Here is a 12294-nt window from a genome sequence, read left to right on the forward strand (position 1 = left end):
GGAGGTCAGTTGTCAACCAGGTGGTTTTCAGACCATTCTCTCAAAACAGTGCATTATGTCAAGGATTTATTTGCACTACATTGCTCTTCCTCTTCAGTTATGCAACAACCCGAATAAGGCAAATAATTTGTTGAATTAGCTACCAAACTGATGAAGTCAATATCTAACATAAATCAGAATACTGTCAATGCTAGTGTATGCATTGTCTACAGACAGATACAGTCAGTGAAAACTATTGTTGACATAGGTGATTTTGTCAAGTACACAGTCTTGGGAAATGAAGTTGCATAGTATGCAATTAAGGTGCAGTCTAACATTTGACTTCTAGGTGGCAGTAGAGCATTACTGAAAGGCAATTTCAGGCAAAGGGTGATGGTGACTTTCATATTTACACAGTGAACTACCCGATCATCTCAAATCAAAATGTAAACAGCTTGGCAGAAAAATTGAGCTGGGGCAGGATGAAGTACCACGAAACTTAAAGCTTTCTAGGAACTGAGAAGAATGAAACTGAGCTGTGCAATTGTCAAAGGGAAAATGTAATAAGATCCGAACATCTGTAAATGATCTAGGATTGCAAACACATATAGCACTTTTTCAAGGATTATTTTGATAAGAAATTAAATAAGAAATAGCAATGTGTGTATGTGCGTGTGAGAGAGAGAAAGAGGGGGAATTTAAAATAGGAATTGGATCAGCACCAACTTTGTGTTTGGATTCATAAAGCCAAAGCTTGTCTTAGCAACTTTCTGCCAACCAATTAGAAACAGTCCTCAAGTTTTTACTTTGGGCTAAGTTCCAGTAAAACTATTAAAATGCTGTACAATAAGTGGAATCTGCCTTGTTTGAAACCATTCTTCTGGAATTCACAATATATGCTTAAAAAAACCTCATTGAAATATAAACACACTTCAAAATAGTTGCATTAGATTTGCCTTTTTAAAGGATGTTGTTCTATCTGCTTATAAAATGACCCCCCTCCAACACACACACACACACACAAAATGTATGGAAAGTAGCTGACATCAGCAGTTATCACATCCAGCGACCCTATTCCAGTTTTCAGGGAGGTATTGTATTAAACTGATGTGTCAAAACAAATTTGTGATTCATCGACATTTTCATGGAAGAACAGAACTGGGTAACCAGGACTATGATAGAATGAGGGTGGAATTATTTATTATTGTTATATTCGCACACATATTTCACCCTTCCTTTGTTGTGGACTGATATCCACAACAGGAATTTCTTAAAACAGATACAGTATTCAGAAAGAAGCAGAGACTCTGCTCCCTGGAACCCAAGTTGAGAACTGAAAGCTGAATGGAATAAATCTATGCTCAAGGTCAGGTTTGTTGGTGTATTCTCATGTATCCCCCAGAACAATACCCAGTAGGCAATGTGGCCTTCAGGCTGAAAAAGGTTCCCCATCCTTGTTAGTATCTTTCAATAAAGTGCACCAGACAAGCAATAAACATGGTCTGGAACAACATGACGTCAACATGCAATGAACATACTCTTGTCTCCCTTACAAACATAAACATTAGTTTCCCTCTGTTGTCTCCTATACCCAGCAATTATTTCCTGACTAGAGGTTGCTAGGATTCTTAGTCTGAGCTAACTTGCAATAAATAACTATAATGCTTAATAATAATAATAATAATTTATTATTTGTACCCCGCCCATCTGGCTGGGTTTCCCCAGCCACTGTGGGCGGCTTCCACAAAGACCAAAAATAAACTAAGATGTCACACATTAAAAACTTCCCTGAACAGGGCTGCCTTCAGATGTCGTCTGAATGTCAGGTAGTTGTTTATCTCTTTGACATCTGATGGGAGGGCGTTCCACAGGGCGGGCGCCACTACTGAGAAGGCTCTCTGTGCTGGACCTCAGCGTCCGGGCAGAACGATAGGGTGGAGACGCTCCTTCAGGTATACTGGGCCGAGGCTGTTTAGGGCTTTAAAGGTCAACACCAACACTCTGAATCGTGCTTGGAAACGTACTGGGAGCCAATGTAGGTCTTTCAAGACCGGTGTTATATGGTCTCGGCAGCCACCCCCAGTCACCAGTCTATACTCTTCAATTGATGCAGTGGTCAGTTACTCGGTTAAAAAAAAGAAAGAAAACCCCTCAAATTATATACGATGCTTAGTCAGTTTTTCATATGGTATTGCTCCCCACCCCAGGCAAAAAAAGGAGTGGGGAAATTTTTGAGAAGAAAAAGCGAGAGAGATAAGCACTCCTCCTTCCCATTTGAATGTCTGACATAGACTTCAGCAAAGAACCATAAACCTCAAGGCAAGAATGACATTCCTATATAATATTTGCAAGAAACTATTTCCAGCATTTTTACATTCAGGATTGAAATAGGCGTAAGTGGCTAGGACTTAAATTTGTTTGCATAGTACAGATCAATACAGAAATAATGATTAAGACTAAAGGGGGAAAATGTAAATGTATTCAAAAGGAAGTTTTTAATCCAGAAGTGGTTTATAATAACTTTTTCTTCTTCTGAAAAGACATGCACCTGCTTTATTCACTTGGAGATACTCTGTTGACAGTGATTAGTGCCGGATATAATTAAAAATGTTCCCAGCTTTGAATGGAAAGCAGAAAAATGAAGATATTTAGCTGAAACTGGAAGCTGGAAAAAAAATCACTCTGCTGTCTCTTTAGAAACCAGATAGCTAGCCAGGAAATGAAATTGCTTTCCCTTTATTAGTTGGGTGGCAACATGCTGCCCAAGGTTCAACATTTCCAGTAGAGCTAAAAGAAATCAAGCAAATAAAAAGGATTTCTCAGTTACTTGCATGGAGATCTAGAGGGCAATGTATGTCTCAAAAAGCTAATGCATCCCAAAAAATTATATGCAAGAACGCTCACATTTTAGCAGCATGCATGTCTGTTTAAGCATACCTTAAATAATGTATTACACAATATCTGTACAGAATAATATAATCTGGAGGGATACCCATTCTAATCTGTTATGTGGTTATATTTTTGCAGGATAATGCTGCAGGGATGAAAGGGGTTAAATCTCATCTCCCTGTTTACTACAGTCCTAAACCAGATCACAGCTGCTTTTGTTAAACAAACAGAATGTCCAGTTAAATCATGTGCTTAATATAATGTGTAGTTATCATTTTAATACTTCCATCCCTTTCTCCAATTCAAATAAATAATCAAGCTACTTAGAAAGGAAAGAGAAATATAATATAAACCCCAAATCAATACATTAAAAGTAGCATTCATTAACAGAATCAGCGGAGCAAGCACTGCATTTATTTATACATCTATTTAAGTATTCCTGAAGAGTGCAGCTTGAAATGCATATGATTTGCTTTGTTGATAGTTTAACTGATTTGTTATTTCTTGTACCTGAGTGTATGTTTCATCTAATTTGCATATCTCAAATGAAAACACTTTCCCTCAGGTCTTTCATCCAAGGAGGAATCCCCAGATTTGTTCCAGTGAATTTTCAGTACCCGCTCTATGTTTCATATGAGATGAAATGAGATGAGAGATCTAGAAACAGGTTATCATTCTGCACACCCATAAAACATTTTGAGCTCCCAGTGGAGTAGCAGCAAGCAAATAACCTTCACAGGCTGCCAACTGGTCTTTTATTAAAGTATTTGTTTTTGCATTTTATTTTATTATTGATTACATTTATTTGTTGCTTACTGCATAAAATGCAACTTAACAATTGCCTTAACCAAGAAGCTACTACCTTTTTGGCCAGAGAGTCACATTCAAGTTTGTTCAGTCCTCTGATATTCACATGCCAGCAGTGAACATAGCCAAAGTAGCCACTGAACACAACTTCTTCTTCTTGCACATGCTCACTGCATTCACCACACATACAGACCGTATCCCCCCCACCTTACATACACATACACCCAGCATGCATGCACATCCAGCACCTCTCCCATTTCACCTGCTCTGAAAGTGAACGGCCAGAGAGAGGGTTCTTGACAGGTTACTTCAAATGGTGGGGTTTTTTTTTCGGGGGGGGGGGTAGGTCTGATCCATCCTGCAGGTTGCAGGGTTCCCAGCCCTATGTTAAGAATATAATAATAATAATAATAATAATAATAATAATAATAATAATAATAATAATTTATTTGTACCCCGCCCATCTGGCTGGGTTTCCCCAGCCACTCTGGGCGGCTTCCATAGAAACCAAAAATACATTAAAATATCACAGATTAAAAACTTCCCTGAACAGGGCTGCCTTAAGATGTCTTCTGAATGTCAGGTAGTTATTTATCGCTTTGACATCTGATGGGAGGGCGTTCCGCAGGGCGGGCGCCACTACCGAGAAGGCCCTCTGCCTGGTTCCCTGTAATTTGGCCTCTCGCAGTGAGGGAACCGCCAGAAGGCCCTCGGAGCTGGACCTCAGCGTCCGGGCAGAACGATGGGGGAGGAGACGCTCCTTCAGATATACTGGACCGAGGCTGATTAGGGCTTTAAAGGTCAGCACCAGCACTTTGAATTGTGCTCGGAAACGTACTGGGAGCCAATGTAGGTCTTTCAAGACCGGTGTTATGTGGCCTCGGCGGCTGCCCCCAGTCACCAGTCTAGCTGCCGCATTCTGGATTAGTTGTAGTTTCTGAGTCACCTTCAAAGGTAGCCCCACGTAGAGCTCATTGCAGTAGTCCAAGCGGGAGATAACTAGAGCATGCACCACTCTGGCGAGACAGTCCGCAGGCAGGTAGGGTCTCAGCCTGCGTACCAGGTGGAGTTGGTAGACAGCTGCCCTGGATACAGAATTGACCTGCGCCTCCATGGACAGCTGTGAGTCCAAAATGACTCCCAGGCTGCGCACCTGGTCCTTCAGGGACACAGTTACCCTATTCAGAACCAGGGAGTCCTCCACGCCAGCCCGCCTCCCCCAAAAACAGTACTTCTGTCTTGTCAGGATTCAACTTCAATCCATTTGCCGCCATCCATCCTCCAACCGCCTCCAGGCACTCACACAGGACCTTCACCGCTTTCACTGGTTCTGATTTGAAAGAGAGGTAGAGCTGGGTATCATCTGCATATTGATGGAGACCCAGTCCAAACCCCCTGATGATCTCTCCCAGCGGCTTCATATAGATGTTAAAAAGCATGGGGGAGAGGACGGAACCCTGAGGCACCCCACAAGTGAGGGCCCAGGGATCTGAACACTCACCCCCCCCACTTTCTGAACACGGCCCAGGAGGAAGGAGCGAAACCACTGTATAACAGTGCCCCCAGCTCCCAGCCCCTCTAGACGGTCCAGAAGGATGTTATGGTCGATTGTATCAAAGGCCGCTGAGAGATCCAGCAGAACTAGGAAACAACTCTCACCTTTGTCCCTAGCTTGCCAGAGATCATCAACCAGCGCGACCAAGGCAGTTTCAGTCCCATGATGAGGCCTGAATCCCGATTGGAAGGGATCCAAATGGTCCGCATCCTCCAGGCGTGCCTGGAGTTGTTCGGCAACCACTCGCTCAATCACCTTGCCCAAGAATGGAAGATTTGAGACTGGGCGATAGTTGCCCATATTGGCCGGGTCTAAATATGTTTTTTTAAGAAGCGGTTTAATGACCGCCTCTTTCAGCGGATCTTAAAAACAAAACACAAACTATACAGAACCAATAAAACAACAACAACAAAAAGGAACAGAACAATTATACTAAAATTAATCCCCAACCAAATATCCATATATTTTTGTACACTGCTCTGATACTTTACATTGTGGGTGGTGGGTGATTTATATAAATGTTAGAGCCACCAGCTTTTCCCTGGAAGGGCTGCTGGCTTTCAGTTTCAGCCAGTGCAGAATGCAGCAGCCAGACTATTAAGTGGACCACACTATTGTGAACAAATCACTCCAATGTAAAACATTTTCACTGCTTCTCTATTTCCAGGGTCAATTCAAAGTGCAGGTTTTGGTGTTTAAACCCACAAAAGATATTGGTAGAGGGTTATCCGAAGGACTGCCTTCCCACATGGACCTGCCCATCTATTTGTTTCAGAGATTCTTCTTGAGGTTTGTCTACTCTTGTGGGTAAACTGGGTTGCTACCACAGAGAAGACTTTTTTCAGTGGTGATGCTCAAATTACAGAACTCTTTCTCCCCTAGACGTGTTCACTTGGTGCTTTTTTTACTGTCTTTTATGCACAAGTAAAAAACATATCCTCTTCCTTTATCCCTTAAATGAACTTCAATGGCACTGAAGGTCCTTTTATACCATTTTCATTTGGGCTCCTTATTTATTTATTAAAATTATATCCTGCCCTTCTTCCCAAAGGAGTTCAGCTCTATTTTATCTGCTGCTTTTGTTTCCAGTTTCTTCTTGTTGTTTTTATTGTATTTTAGTGCTGCCTTAAGGCCATTTGGCAAGAATCAGTATGGAGAGCCTACAAACAAACAATGTAAGTGTGATATGACAGAGAGAAATATGATGGTTTCTTATGACTGCACCTGTATAGTAGGAAAAGTCAAACCTGCTGAATTTCTGGTCATGATGTAGGGCACATGAGCCATGCTAGGAAAAAAGAAAGAATGATAGCCCTGTTCCATGCAACTGTCTCCTCTGCATATAGTAGGAAAACCAGTTATGTGAAAATGATCAGATTAGTAGCCTGCTTCTGACCTTGGTTGAACAGTGCATCATTCTGCTCTAATTTTAACTGCAGAAAATGCAGTGGCTGAAAATTTAAAACTATCACTAAAGCTTTTTAATACTTGCCATAAACAAACTCTCATGGGGAATGGTAAATGGAGTCATTTGTCAGCTGAATTACATTACTTTAAATTGACAATGGATATTTTCCTAAAAGATATAGGCTGTAAAGTTCCATTTTAAGACGCTTAGCATTCCAGTTACAGTACAGAACAAAACTGTCTAGTGGAGAAAAATAAATGAATATGAAATTCTGTCCTGCAAATGTCAGATGGAATCACAATTGTTATCCTAACTAAAATTCTTACAAAACATAAAGCAATAAGCAGAGTGCTAAGGAAAAAGAATCTGGTCTACAAATGCAAATTTATTTATTTTTAAATGAAGGAATAAGAGCCCCCTTTTAAAAAAAGCCTTATATATAAATTGGGAAAATATCAACACAGGCAGTGTCTTTTGAAAATGTTTGTAATAAAATATTTGCATGTTTTAAAAATCCTAGCTTTAAAATTTCTACCAACTACCCCATATCCCTAGGATGTTTTTTTCTGATAAAACAGCTCAGGTTTGATTGAAATGTTTTCTTTAGTTAATTTCCTTCTCTTTCAAAGTTAGCGATAAATGGCAATATACTTTATGTAATCTCCACTAAAATATATTTACTGACTTCTACCTGACATTATGTTGAGTGCCCAGGAAAACATTAATGCAAACTTTGACATTTCCACTCCAAGTTATAAGGCTGAGGAAATCTGAAATGAATCCCCAAAGAATCTCAGATATTCCACATTGCTTCTGAGCAAACATGAATCAGCAAAATCCAAAGATGGATTCTTTCTATTGTGCACATTATACAAGGCAGCTGCTGAACACCTAGTGCACATACTGAACAATCACAATTCATTCTCATTTGACATCACTCTGTATGCTTAAAGTAGAAAACCATCAGATCGAACTGCTGTGAATATAGCAGAGCTATATGAATGAACATAGTTCTTCCTGGTATTAAGTAAAGAAGAACTATATAATTGTATCTGTGATACAGAGGTGCTGGGTTCAAGACACACTCCTCTAACCCTAGATGCTGGCTATGGAAAAGCACAAATCAAATATTTGAAGATACCCTTTTCCTTGGCCAACCTGTTTATGAAAGTAGAAAGAAATAGCCCCAGCTAATGAAGCATGTTGAGGGCACACTTGTTCCAAGGCCCTAATATTGATTTCTGAAACTGATCCTAAATGCCCAGTGCCAAGGAGCTCAGTTAAAACACTAGTTACAGCTGTGAAAGTGATCTGGTCATATAAAAGCTAGTTTCCATATATGGCATGTTCCACTGGTGGAGACTAACATGTAGGCCAAACAGTGAAAGAAGCAATACCTGAAAAAAATGTGCTAGAATGATCTGTAGCTTCACCCTGTTCAACATGTTCTAAAGTAAACAATGACATAAATCAGATTCTGGGATTGGTTTCTTTCTGGAAACTGTGTAGAGGGGAAATTGGCTAAAAGAAGTTTAAGCAGTGACGGCTAGTTATGAAGTTCTTGCAACACCAGCAATCTTGAAAAGAACCTTCCACAAACCCTACAACATATTTTAAATCAGTGCACATTGGGCAGGCTATAAAAACATTTTCTCACTTCCCCCCTTTTCTTTTTAAATTCAGGTTCTCTTTGTAGCTGGTGCCAGTATGCTGGCATGGATGTACTTCTCTGCCCCCATAGAGCAGTAACTAATTCCAAATGGCTCTGCTTTACCAAGATGGAGGGTAGGTGGTGGTGGTGGAGCAAATTCCAGGCAAGGCACTGACTGGACAGGAGCTGCCATTCTGCTCACATCTTTAGAAAGTCCTTTCCCTTTAAGCAAGAGGCACCAAAAAGAAAGGACAGAACTGGCAAAGCAGGAAATAAATTGATTCTTGAACAAGCCATAGCGAGCCTTGCGTTCACAATCTACCTACCTACTGCTGCATGTCTGGGAATCCCTGAATCTCAGCTTGTCCTTGCGCCTGAAGTAGGGACAGTGATATATCAGTAACTTTGATTAGTTTCACAAGCCAACTTCAAACCATGCATTATGAAGCTGGCTTGTTTAAACCAATCATAATTAGTGTAAACTACAATCCCCAGTTGAGATGCAGTAACAAGCTGAGAGGCAGAGAAACTTACAATTATATTAGGGTTGTCATATTTCAAAAAGCGAAAATCTGGACACAAACTGGGAAAATTGTTGAGCTGCTTTTCTTTTCTCCAAAATAATAAAGTTTTTGGCAACCCTAAATTATATACACATTACTTTTTATATTTCAATAAAGAATTTTTTAAAAAAAATTTAAAGTAAACACTGTTAAAGTCCTACTCTTGGCTGTGTGGGAGTTTGGGTGGGTGGCAGGGGATAGCAAGACTTGATGCAGCTTGTTTACAAAGAAGGAAGCCCTGATTTAGCACTGGATCCAAACATGGCCAATGTGTGCTACTTTCCTCATCCCCCACTCTGGTATTATGCTCTCTAAACTTTAAAATGGGTAAATAATTTTCTAGAAAATCTTCTGCATACTTAATTTCTTTATTGTAAAATATCTTATCATCAGTGATATACGCTTAGGGTCCTGGCTAAACTTCTTGGGATATCTGCTTTGTGTGCAGATTTTCTTTCTCTCTTACTGTGGTACAATTGTAGTCTGGATTGGCTTGATATTGTGCTGTGGGTGATACTGCTGACTTGCATGCATATTCAATAACTGTACACCTTAAATGAACAGAGTATTGCCTGTGCCTTCTGTCTCATGACACACAAAGATCCCATCACTGGTTGGATGGTGTCAGGGAACTGCCATCGGAGGAACAGGTGGGGAGAGGGCTCACGGAGGCTGGGAGGGACTCAACAGCTGAAGCAGGAACCAGCAGGGGGAGAGATGGGTCTCTGGAGGAAAGTCTCACGAAGGCTGAGAGAGACGCAGCAGCTAAAGCAGGAACTAGCAGGGAAAGGGGAGGATCTCTGAGGGAAAACGAGCAAGAGGGAGGGCTCAGGGACACGTCCAGCGAGAACAGTGGGGAGGTGTCAGAAGCTCCCATAGGGAGACCCATGCCTCGCAGGAAGCTGTCACGCTGCAAGTCACGAAGACGTGTTTCCGTTAAGGAGCTGTTATGCTGGAAGCGCTTCCGAAAACAACCACTGTCGGAATCTGCAAGTGATTAGAGCAGACATGTCTGAGGAGCTCTGTCACACACAGAGGTTTGTGGAGTTGCACAAACTCTGAGGGACTACGATTTTACGCACAAGCAGCTCATCATCCCATCACAGATGGCTTGGCACAGGCAGGATCTCCCCAGTTTTTGAAGCCATAGAATAATAGAATTATAGAGGTGTGTCCTATCAGCAGAGTCACAACAATACACATTTTTCTTAATAGTACCCAAGATCTACTTCTCTGCAAACATGGCCATTTACATAATAGGAAGCACAAGGAGCCGGAAATTTCCCCTTCTGGACCCCCCTCCTTCGTGGGGGTGGGGGTGGGAATCTAATTCACTTAGAAGCTCCTCCCACCTTCCCCTGCCTTTTGACATTCTTCAGCTGTAGCTTTTTCTCCCTCAGCCCAATCTTTTCCTATCGAGCTTGATGCTAATCCCCATTCTGCTATACTCCTTAAACTAATAAAAGATTAGAGTGACATTTCAGAAAGGGCATCACATTAAGCAGCAGCTTTCACCATCTCAACAGATCACACAGTGCAAAACACAGCCAGCGAGCAGGCCATTAATCTTATGGTAATGAGGTGTCATTCTGAATGGAGACCTCCTCCTTGATCAATATGAAGGGCACGGGAATAATGAGGACACTGATGCTTCACGCCACGGGTAACTTTGCCAGGAAGGAGAGGATCCATGAAATGCTGAGATATCAGAAGCAGCCCCTTGTCACTACAGCATTCTGCTATCAACAATAGGGAGCAGGCACCCGCTCTGATCTGCCACCTCATGTGTTGTCTGCAACTAATGAGCCTTCCCCTATGTTCTAATTAGTGGCATAAAACTGCTGTAACAACTCTGCCTTTGCTATAACATGGAATTAATTAGGATTAGCTACAGAATAAAGAGTCTGTTTTCATGGCTATCCCACCAGACTATAATCACTGGTGAAAGTAACCAACAAAACCCCTTCCGATGGGTAGACAGGCTAGCTCAGACCTAATGATTAGCCTTTCTGTTCCAGTACAGAGCTAGCTGAGGCCAATGCACTGCCTAATTAGTCGATACACCGCCAGCAAAGAAGGAAGCCCACTGAGCTTGATTCCACTCTGTTGCATACAACACAGTCCCCTAAAAAGAGCAGACGGCACCAAACTGAGCTAATTACCCATCCTGTCTTGTTTCCGGAGTGTTAAAAAATTCACACAAAGAACTGAAGCCTCTGTAAGCAGTTTCCTGTTCCTCTGTACATCAAATTGGTCTTTTTGATGTTTAGTGTGCAGGGTGATAGGATTTCTTTAAAACAGAAAGATACCATATTTGGATCCTCTGGGGCACTAGAAACTCTCAGAATTAGAGAAAGGAGGTTATGTGCTGAGAACAAACAATGTGTGAACAATAGACATGAATCATTAAACACTCATACACACCCAGGAGCCCTAACTGGGTTTAATTCTACCATGCACATTACACATGCGTATCATCCACACTTTCCATGCTTATTGTGTGAAATATTTTTGCACTTGTGACAAAGACAATGGTTGTGCAAAGTAAGGACGTGCTCTTGGTATTTGATGACCATATATGTGCAGCCAGAAAAGCATTTCCCCCCTTTGCCCTTCCCAGGTCAGACTGGCTAAATTTCCCCTGCTTTCAATCCATACATGGTTTGCTTTCCTTGTGCAAGGCATCTATTGCTGTTTTGTCTGTAAGATCCTTTTTGCACTGTGTGTGTTCTCTGTGACAGTAGCAACAGCTGAACTGTGACGATGCTGGGTGCTTTATTCATTAACAGTTACTCTGGGTAATTGGCTTTAACTCACATGAAGGGACTGGTCTAGGTGGTTCACAGTTGAAACTTCATAATTTCTTCCAGTTTCAAAATGCCTTCTGGCCCAATTGTGATTCAACTGAAGGCAAGCAGATTGTGACCTATTCTATATGTGTGGTGTCAGAATGAGGATTAGAATAGATTGTTTGGACAGATATAAACTTATAGCAGGAAGTCCATACAGTAATGAAATGTGGGTCTGTAAATATACTGGTTTTATTTAGGGGTTGTTTTTTTTTAAAAAAAATTCCCAACAGCATCTTTTCTTATAGCCTGATAAGGAAAATGTGAAATTGTAAGCAGAGAGAGAGAATGCAATTTTACTTTTAAAAGGAAATCTTCACTTTCTAATTCTGTAGCCAGTGTACTTACCTGTATATAGTTGTGGGTGGGGCACTCAGCGTGTCATAGATAAGTCTCACGTGACCTTGATACAACTCTAAAGCCAGGGGATCGTTGTCTCCTTTGTATAATAAGATGCCATTGTCTTTATCTGTTGCTACCTTTAAATGTCAAAGTAAAAGTGATTAATGGCAATATATAAATAAAAAGCAAAGGCATATACATAATATTTATGTATTGTCACAACAACTATTACCTCATGTATAGTTAGTAAA

General features: G+C 41.1%; 1 protein-coding gene across 2 annotated transcripts in view; it reads right to left on the reverse strand.

Annotated features, from left to right (window-relative positions):
• Positions 1-12294, reverse strand: part of SLIT3 (slit guidance ligand 3) — a 411520-nt gene that overhangs the window by 11380 nt on the left and 387846 nt on the right. For both annotated transcript variants that reach the window (XM_083481735.1, XM_083481734.1), the window contains exon 32: positions 12050-12180. In XM_083481735.1, the coding sequence (XP_083337861.1) occupies positions 12050-12180 (131 nt within the window). The remainder of the gene's footprint in view (positions 1-12049; positions 12181-12294) is intronic.

Source organism: Podarcis liolepis, assembly GCF_965112155.1.
Source record: "Podarcis liolepis genome assembly, chromosome: 2".
NCBI lineage: Eukaryota > Metazoa > Chordata > Lepidosauria > Squamata > Lacertidae > Podarcis > Podarcis liolepis.